Below are 16,517 nucleotides of genomic sequence, written 5' to 3'. Positions count from 1 at the left end.
CGTGATCTCTGTCTGTCAAATAAATAAATAAAATCTTTAAAAAAAATTTAAACACATTTACCAGCCTGGAAATGCAGGCTGGTAAAGACAGGGAACAGTGCAGCATTGCAACACTCCCCTCCCTCCAATTATGTTAGAGGAAGGTAATTGAATGTTAAGGCAGAGAATTGTTCCCAGCTGTGGTTGTTTTAGGTATGGACTGGTAGAATCCAGGGAAATTAAGTGTCTGTGGATGTGTCTGGGATTCTCTTATGAAGGAGGCAGGATCCCAGTAGAATCCCGAGTACTATAAGAGGAGTCACTTGGGAGCCATATTGGGGAGAATATGATTATTGCAAAAGTCATAACTAAGAAAGAAGACATCATGAAATAAGCTAATTGGATGAAACACCCATGCATGCCATAGGAGGGATGGGGATTTGAGGACCAAGAGATGACATACATTAAACAATTATAATCCAGGGTGTTCTGGAAAATAATTTTGAAACAGGTGAAAAATTTGGGCATTGCACATAATGAAGGGCAGGGGAAACATTGTCCAAGTGATGAGAGGAAGAAATATTTTTGTCTTAGTGAGTTGCTTGGTACTAAAGGTCAGGAAGTTAGGAAGGAAAGGCTTATAACAGCAGAAGAATCCAGCAGAGATGACCTGAGTCTAAATGAACACTGTGTTCATACAGAGGTAGAGAAAGAAGTAGATATGAAAGACAATGTAAGAATGTGACGATAGCCTGGAAATACAGAGTGGTAAAGAAAGGGAGCATTGCTCACAAGTCCCTTGCTTCTGGAAATAGTGGTATTGCTCCTATTACAGGGAAGGTAAAGATGATAAGCATCTATGTCTTCTGTGTGCCTTGTTAATGTTGGTGATGGGTCTGTCTGCTCTTCCATGCCAGACCCGGGCTATCGGTTGGTTGAGGTTGTCCCTGGGCTACTGTGTATCATCCCCGATACTTTTTTTCATCTGGTTTCTGCCCCTGCCTGGAGCTCACAGCTGCCCCTTAGTTCAATTTGAGATGATACTACTTGGGATTGTTTAAATGTTGTCCTCAGGTAAGTCATCTTGCTTTGGTTATATTGAGATGAAATAATTTCCCATGCCTAATGAAATAGGTTTCTACCTAGTCTATAAAGTTCCCATTCTTAAAGGTTCATTCTTAAAGTTCCCAATTCACTTTGAAAATGAAAGAATGGAAAATATCTACAAGATAATGCATATATCCTAATCTCCCCTGACAGAATATTTGCTTTGGTCTAGAAAGGATCCTAAGAATCAATGGTAGAGGAATCCTCATATGCAAAATAAGAATGACATAATATAGTCCATGTGTGCATAATCATGTAGGAATAATCATGGATTAAAGTCCATGATATATATACATATATATCACATATATGATGATATATATATATGTGATGAAATTATCATGGATTATATAATATAGTCCATGTGTGCATAACCATGTAGGAATGACTAATAAAGTGATATTTGATTCTACATGTTTTAATTGGTTGATTGGTGTTTTTGTTGTTAGCTGGTGGCCAGTGGAAGGGGGGCTCCCCTGAATAAATACTGTAGCATTTGTTCCATAATCTAAGTTGTACCACTTGAAAAAATTAGGCTTGGAAAATCTGATGGACTTCTGAAAACATTAATTTTTTTGAACTAATACTTCTATGACACTCATTAAATGTCAAATACTGTTTTAAGAGCTTCATGTTAACCAATTTATTTATTTATTTATTATTATTATTATTATTTTTTAATGTTAACCAACTTAATTCTAACAACAGCCCTATAGGTATTATTGTTATAACCATCGCTTCATAGATAAAAGAACTGACATCCGGAAGAATTTGGGTATTTGCCCAGGAGAAAATACCTAATAAGTATTAGAGCCTAGTTTTGAACTCAGTCTGGCTTCTGAGTCCCTGGCCTTAACTACTGTCCTAATACTGATCTATTACATACCATGTGTGAGTTAGCAGAGAAGCCAGACTGTTATCCTCAAAGTAATATTCTTTCAGATAATAAAAACCAAATAACAAACCAAGTTCTAGCTCTATGATAACCTCTATCCCTTGTAAACGATTTTCCCCTACTAGTGGCAAACACTTGGGAATTAAAATGAAAAAATATTTTAATGGCAGGAAAACTTTGATCCAAATGGAAAATTCATATTTTATCTAGTGCCAAAGTATAGTATTTCTGTTCCCATTTTGGGGGGGGTTTCAGATTTTCTGGTTACACCCTGGATAGCAATGGAATAATTCCATAGCGCTCCGATAGTAGTATCAATGTCAGTGAATGGTTCATCTAAGATCACCCTGGTTCTATGAAAGATGTGTAAAAAAGAGCTGCATCCACCTTTCCCCCAAACCTATCTTCCCAGTGGGTGTTTTGTTGCTTCTTTGCAATGTCTCCCATCCTGTCTGCTTTAATTTTAAGCAAGTTTTCAGTGTGTTACCTGTAATAACTGATATTTATCAGGGAAATAAGGGAGTGAAAGGAATACTAAGAGGATAGCTATCAAGTTCCTTGAGAATTAAAAAAAAAAAACTGGGTCAGTATTAAGATGCAGAATGTGCAAAGGGGCAATGATTAGTGAATATTTGTACATATATATGTGTGTGCATGTATAAAAAACAGCTGTTGGCGTCACTCTCTTTAGGCAATATAAATTAATGATGAGTAAGATCTGACTCAGAAGCAGGGTCAAAGAGAAATTTTCTTTTTCCCCTTTGTCATCGAAAGAAGACCTGACCACGAGCACTGTATATAAATCACACCAGTGCGAAGATTAGCTTTACTGTCAAGAATTGTAAGGGTAACAGAAACACACGTATGGTTAGACGGTGAAGGAGGTCAAGAGAAATTCATGGTAATATAATATGAGGAATGGGGCCACAACTGCTTCTCCAATGAGACGGCAGAGTACAGACAACGGAGGCGACTGCAATTTAACATCATGAAATAATTTCAAAAAATTACAATAAAATAATAATGTACCTTTTTACTACCTTCATGTAAATTTTGTATTATCTTTGACTCTAGGCCTGCTGCTGACAATGGAGTTGGAATGGATTCTCCTGGGCGTTTCAGGGGTCCTCACCTGGAAGGCAAGCAGGAAATGCCTTGTGCTTCCCTTTTTCAACTGTGCCTGCTCTTTAGCAGGGCTACCTGGGGGGCTCAGCGCAACGGACTCATTTGACAGGTGGAGGTAGGACAAGGAAGGCTTTAGACCGTCCAGCTCCAAAAGGCGGTAGCTAGCAATGTAGAGCTGGAGCTGGGAGGGGTCGGCTAGGACGAACTCGGACCTGGGAGGCCCAGGTGGCGCGAAGACACACAGGGACCGAACGACCCGAAGGAGCGGCGGACTTGCAGACGAGGTGGGCACTGAGGGGACCCACCCGGCGAGGAGGCGGGGGCGGCGCGGGCGGGGTGGGGCCGGGGCGGGGCGGGGCCGCCGGGAAGCCCTCCCTCCGAGTAGCGGAGGTGACTGGTCGGGTGGGGGGCGGGAGACGCTCTGTCCCACGCTCTCGCAGCGCTCGGTGGTTTAAAGATGGCGGCGGCGGCGGCGGCGGCGTTGGGGGCGCGGAGCCGCGGGAGGAGCGAGAAAGACAATCTGTGAGTCGCCGAGAGGCAGCGCGGCGGCTGCTTTGAGGAGTCCGCGTGCGAAACCGCCGACGGCCCTACCGCTCGGGGCCGGGGCCGGGGCTGGGAAGGAGAGGCCGAAGCAGCGCCGGGAGCCTGAGGCCGAAGCCGAGTAGGAATGTGACCTGGGGTCGGCGGGGGCGCGGGAGTACGCGAGCGCAGGGATGGGGCAGCAGGTGGGCCGCGTTGGGGAGGCTCCGGGGCTTCAGCAGCCGCAACCTCGCGGGATCCGGGTCAGCAGTGCAGCCAGGCCCTCCGGCCGCAGGCGGGACCTGGCGGGGCGCACCACAGAGGCCGGCTTCAATATCTTCACCCAGCATGGTGAGTGTGTGTGGGAGCTGGCGTGAGGGCGTGGGGGAGGCCGGGGGTGGGGTTGGGGCGGGGTGGGAAGGAGACAGGCAGCTCTAAGGGGTCTAGGGGTGGCGGGGTGCCTGAGAGTGGGGGCGGAATCCGCTGCCATCTGGGCCAGTCGCGGGAGGCGAGTCACACCCCTCCCCCCTCCCGTCTCCAGCCTGGCTGGCAGCTCCTGGGGGCGGAGAAGGGAAGAGAAGTGGTCTGAGGGGCGGTGGATGGACTGTCCTCTACCCTGGGACACACTGTGTGGCTCGGGGAAGACGGTGGGTAGTATCCCCTGGGGAGGCAAGGATGCTGGGAGGTGTGAGCTCAGTCCAGTAGGTGTTCGTGTAAATCGGTCGTTAGCGAAGGGAACCGGTTGTGCCTCGAGATTTGGAAATAGGAACTGAATCTCAGGAGCTGGTGTCGTATAAAGTATATACACGTATAAGTCAGACTGTGAACAGTGTCAGAATAGTGAGCAGTGACTTGAAATACTCTGATAAGGCAAAGATAAGGGAAGTGTATCAGCGCTTTTGGGATTTCCACCCCCCCCCCAGCCCAGACTGGAAATGAGAGGCATTGCCAGACTGTCCTACGTTCTCTTTTGAGTAGGACGCGATTCTGAGAACCTGGCAGGGGTTAGAGGTTGGTGGGCATGGTTAGGACTTTGGATATGCACAAGAGTTTTCTTCCTACAGTGTGTGCATATGTACATAAATCTTCTGTATAGTTTGGGACCTATTACTTTGGCCTCATTATCAAGGTATTTTTAGAATGGTTGTCTCCCAGCTCTTCTGATCGTATCCTCTTATCAGTAAAAGAGCACATACTCCCAAGAATTTGTTATCGTTAATTATATATGTACTTGTTCTCCTGTACCAGTATGTTATGTAACTTATAAATGCACTCAGAAACAGAATTTAGGAAGGCATGAGATGAAAACAGTAAGTATAATGAGTTTTGTTTTTTTTTAAGATTTTATTTATTCATTTATTTGACAGAAAGAGATCACAAGTAGGCAGAGAGTCAGGCAGAGAGAGAGGGGGGAAAGCAGGCTCTCTGCTGAGCAGAGAGACCGATGTGGGGCTCGATCCCAGGACCCTGAGATCATGACCTGAGCCGAAGGCAGAGGCTTAACCCACTGAGCCACCCAGGTGCCCCTATAATGAGAATTCCAATATATTTTTTTTCCTGCAGCCAAGTAGGTCTTTTTGTACTTCCTCTGAGCTGCACCCACACTACTTTTGGGACCAGTTTTCTAGAGGAAGGAAGAGTGGGGAGGGGGGAAAACAAATTGACTTTTACAGGGTTGGGATACCATACTACTTTAGGCTGAAGAGATAGATATGACTTATTATATAAAGGACTGGATAGTTGAGGTTGGATGAGGGGTAGCAAACGAGTTTCACTAATAATAAAGAATAAAAGAGGGTGTCCAAATTGCACAGTGTACGGAAGAGGAGGAAGAAACAGTTGTTTCTATATGGAGAAGGTAACAAGTGATTTGGGGCTATTTAGGTGTTACATGTCTACTGTTAAAGATGTGAGTGAGCTTCTCTTCCATACATATGCACATGTTATGAAGGTGTTATATGTGAGTTAGTCTTTATTAAAATGACTTTCTAGAACAGTGGAGGGAGGAATGGATGGCATGCTTTCAGGGAAGATCAAGTAGCCTAGCTTTATGGTAAACGTTAGAATGCATTAAACTTGGCCCAGCAGGCAACAGTGATTTTCTTCCTCCAGCGTCTTAATGAAGACAAACTTTTCAGAGAAGGAGGAATGTCATGAAGAAAAGAATAAGAAGAGATTTTGAAGGATGGAAGGATTTGGATCTATGGAGCAAGGAGGGAAAGAGGGCAGGCTGGGGAGGAGAGACAACTTGAGTATAAACAGTGGGAATTAACATAATTTCTTGGTGGGGTAGTGAGGAGACATCTGTCGGGAATGAAGCAGGTTCTCCAGGAGTCAATCCTAGAGCAAAAACTGCAGGAATCAAGTTCTGGTCCTGGCTCCACCTGGCTGTGTGATTTAGTTACTTGCCATCTTTGGGTTTCTTTATCTGCAAAATGTAGGATTGGATGATTCCTAAGGTACCTTCTGACTCTAAGATTTTATGATTCTAATTGAAGTGATGGCAAGAAAGCTTTGGATATGTTTGATTGGGCCCAGGTGATGGAAAATGTGGCAGAGGAGTTTATATCCGTTTACATGATTGGCTAATTCATAGGATGTATCAACAAACCCAGGTGTGTAATGCTGAAAGACTGGCCTTAAGTGGAGGCAAAGGAAATAGGAGTAAGTTTGAGGGATATTTCATTTAATAAACAAAAGCTTTTTTGACTACCTGTTATCTAACTGGGCTCTGGGAATGTTGCTGTCCCTTATAGAACTTGAAGGACTTCATGATTCAGTATAGAGGAGGAAAGAAGAGAGATCACTTGGGAGTATTTATTAAAGGCATGAACTCTGCGGCCATTCTGCCTGGATTTGAAACCTGCCTCACCTGTTTATTTGTGTGATTCTGGGCAAGTTATTTAACTTTTTATGCCTTGGACTCCATTGGTAAAATGGGGATAAGAGCACCATTAATAATAGTACCATGACTAAATTAGTTAATATTCATAAGGCACTAATTACCTGACCAATAGTAAGAGCTAATATCGTTAACTGCTGTGATTACTACCACTACTATTATAAAAATAGTATATTTTTAGGGGTGAGTCAGAGACTATGAGGTTTTGAAATTGGCTGAAGTAATAATTATTCTATCAACAATTTTGGAAGTCAGAAGCAGATCGAAAGGATGGGACAGGGTAAGTTTGTTGTTGAAGCTTAGTATGAAAAGACTGTCATTAGCAGATAATATAGGAAATAAAGATGGAATACTGTTTCTAGACAAATGAGTGTTTATAAACTTCTTTAAAAATTTTCTGGTACTAATGGGGCACCTGGGTGGCTCAGTGGGTTAAAGCTTCTGCCTTCGGCTCAGGTCATGATCTCAGGGTCCTGGGATCGAGCCCCGCATCGGGCTCTCTGCTCTGCGGGGAGCCTGCTTCCCTCTCTCTCTGCCTGCCTCTTTGCCTACTTGTGATCTCTCTCTGTCAAATAAATAAATAAAATCTTAAAAAAAAATTTTTTTTTCTGGTACTTAGTTTATTTATTTTTTTAAGATTTTACTTTATTTGAGAGAGAAAGAATGTGTCAGAGAGAAAGAGCACCTGTGGGTGCACAAGCAGGGTGAGGAGCAGAGAGAGAAGCAGACTCCCCGCTGAGCATAGAGCCTGTTGAGGGGCTTGATCTTGGGGTTCCAGGATCATGATCTAAGCTGAAAGCAGATGTTTAACCGGCTGAGCTGCCCAGGTGCTCCAAAGTGTTTATAAACTTTTCTATAGATGAGTGTCTCAGCCTTGGCACTATAGTTATTTTGGGATGGATTGTTCCTTGTTGCGGGGAGGGGTATCCTATGGTTTGTAGGATGTTAAGCAGCATCCTGGCCTCTACTTACTAGATGCCAGTAGAACCTCTTCTGGCAACCCTTGCCTCCAGTTGTGACAACCAGAAATGTTTCCAGACATTGCCCCCCACCTCACTCCAGGGGACATTGAGCAAAATTGCTCCTAGTTGAGAACTGCTGCTTAGGAAAATGTAGAGGGGCGCCTGGGTGGCTCCGCTGGTTAAGCGTCTGCCTTGGGCTCAGGTCATGGGCTCAGTGGTCCTGGGAGTCCCACTCCCTGCTCAGCCCTCTGCCCTGTTCCTGTGATCTCTCGCTCTCTCTTGCTCACTCTCTCTCAAATAAATAAAATTAAAACAACAGCAACACCTGCTAGATTCTGAATTGAATGACTAAATGAGTCAGATTCTAAAGCTTCTGAACCTGTCATTTGACATTTACATAAAAAATCTGAATCCTGGAAGTAGTGTACAAATAGTGGTCTTGAGTTTCAGAATTGAGATATTAGCACATAATTTCATATAGGAAATTATTAGGTCTGGCAGACTTTTGAGCTTACATGTGGGTTTAGATATAGGTCAAATATTGTTTGTAGTTAATCAGAAAAATGTATAGATGTTATAGAAGTGGCTTTGAGTCCATGATATTTCTTCTGTAGAAAGACATGGTATTTTTTATTGTTAATATATGGGAAAGTTACAATAATTTGCCTCTCCAGAAGTGATTTTTTTTTTTTTTTTTAAGATTTTATTTATTTGACAGAGAGAGAGATCACCAGTAGGCAGAGAGTCAGGCAGGGGCGGGAGGGCCGGGGAAGCAGGCTCCCTACTGAACAGAGAGCCTGATGCGGGACTCGATCCCAGGACCCTGAGATCATGACCTGAGCTGAAGGCATTGGCTTAATCCACTGAGCCACCCAGGTGCCCCTCCAGAAGTGATTTTTATGAAAATAATTGAGAAGGAATAAAAATAATAGGGCTGGCTTTGGTATGAAAGGAGTGCTGTATGACTTCTCTGAACTCAGCTATTGAACCTTTTTGGTGAGTTGCTGTTTTGTCACTAGTAATCTGGGGTTAATACTTCTTTTTTTTTTTTTTTTATAACTGACAGACCTTGCAACAGTTGAGTGATTTCACTTAAGCTTCTCTCATTTGCTGAAAGTACTACTAAAAATGAACCTTAAATTACGAAAATTTGAATAACTCCTCTTAAATCAATTTCATCATTTTAAATGGACTGATTTACTTATTTGTTTATTTTGGATCTATACTTCATGTTTTAATCTTTGTAGAATGAAAGATGTGGGCACCCCAGGTTGAAAATGGTACTGTAGAAAAGAATAGGAAGGCTGTTGCAAGAGAATTTTTTTTTTTTTAAAGATTTTATTTATTTATTTGACAGAGAGAGATCACAAGTAGGCAGAGAGGCAGGCAGAGAGAGAGGGAAGCAGGCTCCCCGCAGAGCAGAGAGCCTGATGCGGGGCTCGATCCCAGGACCCTGAGATCATGACCTGAGCCGAAGGCAGAGGCTTTAACCCACTGAGCCACCCAGGAGCCCCGCAAGAGAATTTTAATTGTAGTTTTGGTGGCCTAGTACAGTGGTCACTAATTTTTTTTTTTTTTAACAACTTTAAGTAATTTCTACACCCAGTATGGGGCTTGAAATCAGGGCTCTAAGATCAAGAGTTGCATATTCTTCTGATTGAGCCAGCCAGGCACCCCAATGTGATCACTGATTCTTCTTTTTCTTCTCCCCCGCCAAAGATTTTATTTATTTATTTATTTGAGAGAAAGAGAGAATGAGCGAGAGAGAGCACAAGTTGGGGTGAAAGTTAGAGGGAAATGTCTGCTTCTCCCTGCTGAGCAGGGAGCCCGAAATGGCTCTCCATCCCAGGACCCTGGGACCATGACCTGAGCCAAAGGCAGATGCTTAACCAGCTGAGCCATCCAGGTGCTCCATGGTCACTGATTCTTATGAGAAACTAAACTTTTTAAAAAGAAATAAGCTGTTACATTTTTATTAACCTTGAAGTGTGCAGAAGTTACAAATATATAACTGTGTCTGTACTTAGAGCAAAGTGATAAAATAATACAGATTCTGTTCTCACAGCCCAGTGGACAGTAAGGTCCTAGGTAAATTATGAAGTCTGAAGATCTTTCTTAAAGGTCTTTAGCATGCTTAAAAAGAAGGCAAAGCCAAACAAAACCATCCTGCAACCCCCTTTCACTGTTCTCTTTTCTCCTGTCCATTCTTTATCAAAATCAGGAATAATGATGATAATTATATTTGTGTACATATTTTTAGAGTGTATGAAGACATTTTATGTCCTTTATCTCATTCGATCTTTAAAACTATGCTGTTCACTCTGAAATAGGTAGGGGCAGGTATTGATCTTCCGTTCTATAGATGGTAAGAAGTTAAAGGAATTAAATGACTTCCTAAGGTCACATAACTGTTAAATTATGGACCTGAAACTCATGACTTTGCCTCCAAATTTTGCTCTAGTGAAGAGATTTAGAGAACATGGTTTTTAGAAGTAGAATTGCATTCACATCTTGTCTTCTGACATTGCTAAAGAGTTACAGCTCCCAGCCTCATAAAATTATGTACGAAGTACTCGACAAATAGGAGTGTTGTTATTTATCTTGAGATGGTTGTAGAGATTGTGTCAGTTGTATGTGAGCATGTTTTGTAAACTAAAACACTGCTGTTGTCATTTTGAGGGCGTGCTAAAGCATAGCATTGTCTTACCACTTACATTTTAAGTCTCTATTTTCTCTGAGTTTTTTTTCCTCTGAGGTGACTCTTGACTTTGAGAAAGCATCAGAAAGGTAGGGAAGGGGCACCTGGGTGGCTCAGTGGGTTAAAGCCTCTGCCTTCAGCTCAGGTCATGATCCCAGGGTCCTGGGATCGAGCCCCACGTCGCGCGCTCTGCTCTGCAGGGAGCCTGCTTCCTCCCCTCTCTCTCAATGCCTGTCTCTCTGCCTACTTGTGATTTCTCTCTCTCTGTCAAATAAATAAAATCTTTAAAAAGAAAAAAAAAAAAAAGGGAAATTTTGGGGACCTGAATTCACATTAGGCCTTACTTTCTCCGAAAGTAAATGTTACCCTCTTTTTTTCCTTTCTTCCAATTTGAATTGTAGTTAGTACACAATGTTACATTAGTTTCAGGAGTACAACATAGAGATTCAACAATTATATACATTATGCTATGCTCACCACGTGTAACTACCATCTGTCACCGTACAGCACTATGACAGGACCAGTAAATATATTCCCCATGCTGTGCTTTTTATTCCTGTAACGTCCGTAACTGGAAGCCTGTATCTCCCACACCCTTTCACCTATTTTGCTCATCCCCCCCTCCCCCCGCAACCATCAGTTCTCTGTTTATAGGTGTGATTCTTCTTGTTCATTCGTTTGTTTTTTAGATTCTATATGTAAGTGAAATCATATGGTATTTGTTTTTCACCAACATAATATCCTCCAGGTCCATCCATGTTGTTGCAAATGGCAAGATCTCATCATCTTCTATGGCTGAGTAATACTCTGATTGGGGGTGTGTGTGTGTGTGTGTGTACACACCACATATTTATCCATTCATCTGTGGTTGGACACTTGGGCTGCTTCCATATCTTGGCTACTGTACATGATGCTGCAGTAAACATAGGGGTGCACATATATTTATTTTTTAAGATTTTATTTATTTACTTGAGAGAGAGAGAGACCATGAGCAGGGGGAGCAACAGAGGGAAAGGGAGAAGGAGACTTCACGCCGAGCAGGGAGCCTGATGCAGGGCTGGATCCCAGGACCCTGAGATCGTGACCCAGCCGAAGGCAGAGGCTTAACCCACTGAGCCACCCAGGCGCCCCTGAATTAGTGTTTTATTTTATTTTATTTTTTTAAGATTTTATTTATTTATTTGACAGAAATCACAAGTAGGCAGAGAGGCAGGCAGAAAGACAGGGGGAAGCAGGTCCCCGCTGAGCAGAGAGACCCATGTGGGGCTCTATCCCAGGACCCCGGGTTCATGACCTGAGCCGAAGGCAGAGGCCCCTGAATTAGTGTTTTAAGTGTTATTCTCTTAGAATGATTTGTCTTAGGGGCTGGGTGTCAGTCAGAGGACACATAGTCCATGGTTCTTTTTCACTCACTCTTTTTATAGGAATTTTTTTTTTTTTTTTCCCCCGGGGGGAGAAGGTGAACCAGAAACACAGGCCAATGCAAATGTAATGTTTAGGTAGAGACCTCATTCTGAGCTGGCACATTTGTTTTCTGGTTAATATTTAATGACTTCATAATATAACTTCCTTTATCTGATATCCTTTGAGACCTTTTTGTGCTTTCTGGCATTATTTTTACCTCTCATTGTAAAATTTCTTTTTAAAAGCATGTTTAGTAGGACTTTTATATTGATTTTGTGAGTCAGATTTGCTTTTTATCATATACTACACATAGGAGATTTCAGAATACTTGAGAATGTTAACCTTATCGATGTTAACAGATTTCTTTTGGAATAGGTGAATTTGGAGTTTCACTGTAGCGTCTTCACCAGATTTTATAGAATAGTTCTCAAACTTTAGTGTGGGGAGTTTGTTAAATACAGATTGCTGGGTCCCATCCCCAGTGGTTCTGATTCAGGTCTGAGGTGGGATTTAAGAATTTGCATTTCTGACAGATTTCCAGGTATTGCTGATGTTTCTTGTTGGGGGCAACAGTTTGAGAACTAAGAGAACACTTTGATGTAAAATTAAGAATAGTAATGAATCAGGGTTATTCAAAGATTGTCATTTGTGTCAGAAAATCTAACGTATTGATTCTGTTCTACTTAAAACTAGTTCAAAAGTCCATTTGTTCCAAGTCGAGTGTGTCTGTATGCAAGTATACACTATCTTACACCATCTTTTGGTGGCACAAGGAGAGATATCTTTTTGCTTTGGCCTCAGCTTTTTTTGATCTCTGAAAGCTCATAGTTTGGAGGTCTGTTGAGAGACTACTTTTGAAAGAATCTAGAGTATTAGGGAGAAGGAAGGTAGGACACAGGGTTCTGGTGACAGATTTAGGGTGGGCCTCGGTTTTTAGAAAAAGTGGTGAAGAAAGAATTGCCACCTATTGCCTGCTATGTGCCAGGCATGTTTTTTCATTTAAACGTGTAAACCCCTGCTTGCCAGCTGAAAGAGATTAGAGCCCAAAGATACTGGGATACCTATTTGTAACTATATTTTCGGTATATGTTGGGCCTTTTGGAGGATGTGTCCACGTACATCTGTATCTGTGAGTTTTAGTTTTTTAAAATCTCTCTTGGGACCAGTGATGAGGTTTTCAGAATGGTAGGCCAGAGTTGGGTCTGTATATTCTGTGGCTATGAATTGAGACTCCAATATTATGGTGTAACAAAGGGAGCAGTAAGTACTCATGATGCTCTTTGGAATCTCACTGTAATGTGGAACTATGGTCCTAACTTCTAGGCTTAGTGTTACTGGTATTTCATACTTAAAACCGTGTGTGTGTGTTTGTTTGTGTAGTATGTACATTTATATATTTATATATAAAATATATATATTTAAAGATTTTATGTATTTGATGGAGAATGAGAGCACAAGCAGGTGAAATAGCCAGGCAGAGGGAGAGGGAGAAGCACACTCCCTGCTGAACAGAGAGCCTGACATGGGGCTTGATCCCAGGACCCTGGGATCATGACCTGAGTTGAAGGCAGATGCTTAACCAGCTGAACCACACAGGCACCCTTTAAAATTTTATGTTTTATATAATTTAACAGGGGACTTATATTAATATATTAATATATGTCCTATTTTATATTAATTTTATACTTTCTCCATCTTATAGATTACAACTCTCTTCTCTTTGCTTTTTAGAAATTAAGATTTTTAAGATTTTACTTATTTATTAGAACAAATTGGGGGCAGAGGGAGAGGGAGAAGCAGACTCCCCGCTGAGTAGGGAGCCGGATGTGGGGATCCATTCCAGGACCCCAAGATCATCACCTGAGCCCATGGCAGATGCTTTACCATCTGAGCCACCCAGGTGCCCCCGGTAATTGCCTATTTTAATGCCGCTGAGAGAATTTTTCAGGTGTAATTTATTTATTTATTTTTTCTTTAGAGATTTTATTCATTTGACAGACAGAGATCACAAGTAGGCAGAGAGGCAGGCAGAGAGAGAGAGAAGGGGAAGCAGGCTCCCTGCTGAGCAGAGAGCCGGATGTGGGCTCTACCCCAGGACCCTGGGATCATGATCAGGTGTAATTTAGAACAGCTGTCCAAGAGACTGATGCTGCTTAAGTAGATGTTGGTGAACATCCTTACTGGTTTGTGTGTCTGCATGTGTGGAAGTGTGATACTGTATACAATAACCCTTGGTTGCTAATCCTGCCTTTTTGAGTTGAGTGCATAATTTCAGTGTGTAAATTTATGATTATTATACTAGTTAGAAAAATTTCTCAGTATTGTTTTGCTTAAACTTTCAAATACATAGGTTGATACACATTAAATACAATACTGTGCCACATTTCATTTTGGTTGCTAAAAACTTAGGAATCTGTTAAGCCCTTCCTGTGCCTCTTTGCTTCATGCTGTAAATGTGCTGAGTCTGTGGTGGTGGAATTGCTGGCTTCTCCATGGTGAACTCTGCCAGTATGGGGTTTTGATCTAGCAGGACCCAAAGCTCCACAGGCCCAGCTAGGCAATTTATATTCTCTGGTTTGCTTTCCAAAGACAGGGGGGTTTCAGAAACCTTTCACTTGATGTGGTCAGGGTCAAAGAAAATGATCTGTGGCTTCATCTAATATATAGTATGTATGCATACTGTCTGTTAGCCTGTTCCTCTCTCTATGCTAATTCCAGCAAATTAAAATAACAATACTGAGTTAGGACTAAAGATTGCCACTTAGCATTTTGTGGTTCTAGGTAATTACTAAGAAAACATTTTCCTGAAACTAGCATACTAACAGGCACAGTTGGTATCACCCATCTGTTTGTTTGTTTGTCTCTTTCTTTTTTAAGATTTTATTCATTTGTCAGAGCACAAGCAGGGGGAGCGGCAGTCAGGGAGAAGTAGGCTCCCTGCTGAGCAAAGAGCCCCATGATGATGCAAGACTTGATTCCAGGACCCCAGGATTAAGACCTGAGTGGAGAGCAGATCTTAACTGAGCCACCTAGGAGTCCCTTTTTCTTTCTTTCTTTGTTTCTTTCAAGATTTTATTTATTCATTTGAGAGAGAGGAAGGAGCAGAGGGAAAGGGACAAGGAGACTCCATGCTGAGCACAGAGCCGGACCCAGGGCTTGATCTCATAACCCTGAGATCATGACCTGAGCTAAAACCAAGAGTTGAACGGTTAACCCACAGAGCCACCCAGGCACCTGCACTTACGTGTTTCTTATAGGAAAGAAAGGTTGATACATGAAGGTTTTTGTTAAGTAGCTTTCTTTTTGTTTTGAGATTGTATTTTTTTTTTTTAAGATTTTATTTATTTATTTGACAGACCGAGATCACAAGTAGGCAGAGAGGCAGGCAGAGAGAGAGGAGGAAGCAGGCTCCCTGCCGAGCAGAGAGCCCGATGCGGGACTCAGTCCTAGGATCCTGGGATCATGACCTGAGCCGAAGGCAGAGGCTTTAACCCACTGAGCCACCCAGGCACCCCTGAGATTGTATTTTTAATTGTATATAAACCTATGAAGAGGTATCTCAATATTAAAAGACCAAATTAATACAGAAGCATATAACCAAGACTAAAAGTCCTCTTTGATATTCCCACCATTCTCCTGTTCTGTTGTTAGAGGTAAGTACTGTTTATGGTTTGATTTGTATTTTCCCAAAACTTTGTGTATATTTACATGTATAAAAGTGTACATACTTAGAGTTCTCTTGCCATTTCATAAATAGCATTGTACTGTATGAATTTTTTTCTCCTGGATTTGTTTTTTTGTATTTAATGTATCTGGAAGACCTTTCTATGCCAGTATGTGTCAAATCTGCCATTCTTTTCAACAGCTTTGATTTGCATGATTTAGATACATATAATCATTTTGTTTAGATATTAGCCATTTTTTTAAGTTGATGAATATTTGTTTATAAGATTATCAAAGATCCTGTTTTTCTCTTCTGGTATTTTTTCCCTTTACATTACCAACTTGAACTTATGTGAAATATTTATCCATCCATCCATCCATTCGTTCATTGATGGTTGGTTGGTTGGAACCAACTTAATATTTTTCCATTGTACTAATACTAACAAAATAGCTTATCAGTTCCCACTGCTTTGAAGAGCCATATTTCTCATATGTCAAAATCTCAAATGTACATATCTTTGAAAAATTATCTCCATGATTCCGTTCATCTTTCTCTTCCTACACATTGTTTTACATATTATTTTAGTTATAATAATTTGATTATAAGCTTAAAGCATATGTGTTTATTTGGGTAGCTCCCCATCATTGTGTTCTTTTTCAAAATATATTTGGATATTATTATTATGACCTTCAAAGATCACTAAGATTTAGATTGTTACGATTTAGAAATCTTGATGGGATTTGGATAATAATTCTATTAAATTACTGGTTAATTTGCAGGCAAATTGACACTATTGCATCATTGTGTACTTAATTCGAAGAGTGTGGTATCCTTTTGCCTATAAGTAAAAAATGTCTTTAAGTAGAAAAAGTTTTCAGTTACTGTTTTGGATATTTCTTGTTAGGCTTATTTGTGGGCATTTTATAATTGTTGTAATTTTAAGTGTCATTTTTTGGGTACAAACTTAGAAGTGGAATTGCTGGCTTCATATGGTAGTTCTATTTTTTAATTTTTTTGAGGAACCTTCATACTATTTTCCATAGTGGCTCTACCAGTTTACATTCCCACCAACAATGCACAAGGGTGATAACACTGGTCATCTCATCTTTTTTGGTTATAGCTATTCTAACAGGTGTGAGATGATATCTCATTGTGGGTTTTGACTGACATTTTTCTGATTAGTGATTTTTCAGCACAAGGATATGAAACATATCCTTGTTGGCTCTTTGTGTGTCTTTGGAAAGATGTTCATTTCCTCTGCC

General features: G+C 41.4%; 1 protein-coding gene across 4 annotated transcripts in view; it reads left to right on the top strand.

Moving 5' to 3' along the window:
• Positions 1 to 3,577: 3,577 nt before the first annotated feature.
• Positions 3,578 to 16,517, top strand: part of ABL2 (ABL proto-oncogene 2, non-receptor tyrosine kinase) — a 106,606-nt gene continuing 93,666 nt past the window's right edge. For all 4 annotated transcript variants that reach the window (XM_032862589.1, XM_032862586.1, XM_032862587.1 and 1 more), the window contains exon 1: positions 3,578 to 3,976. In XM_032862589.1, the coding sequence (XP_032718480.1) occupies positions 3,820 to 3,976 (157 nt within the window). In that variant the 5' untranslated portion in view covers positions 3,578 to 3,819. The remainder of the gene's footprint in view (positions 3,977 to 16,517) is intronic.

Source organism: Lontra canadensis, unplaced genomic scaffold (assembly GCF_010015895.1).
Source record: "Lontra canadensis isolate GAN:19392208 unplaced genomic scaffold, GSC_riverotter_1.0 scaffold24, whole genome shotgun sequence".
Classification (NCBI taxonomy): Eukaryota; Metazoa; Chordata; class Mammalia; order Carnivora; family Mustelidae; genus Lontra; species Lontra canadensis.
The sequence above is the reverse complement of the archived record's forward strand: the minus strand, read 5'-3'. Positions and strand labels throughout refer to the sequence as shown.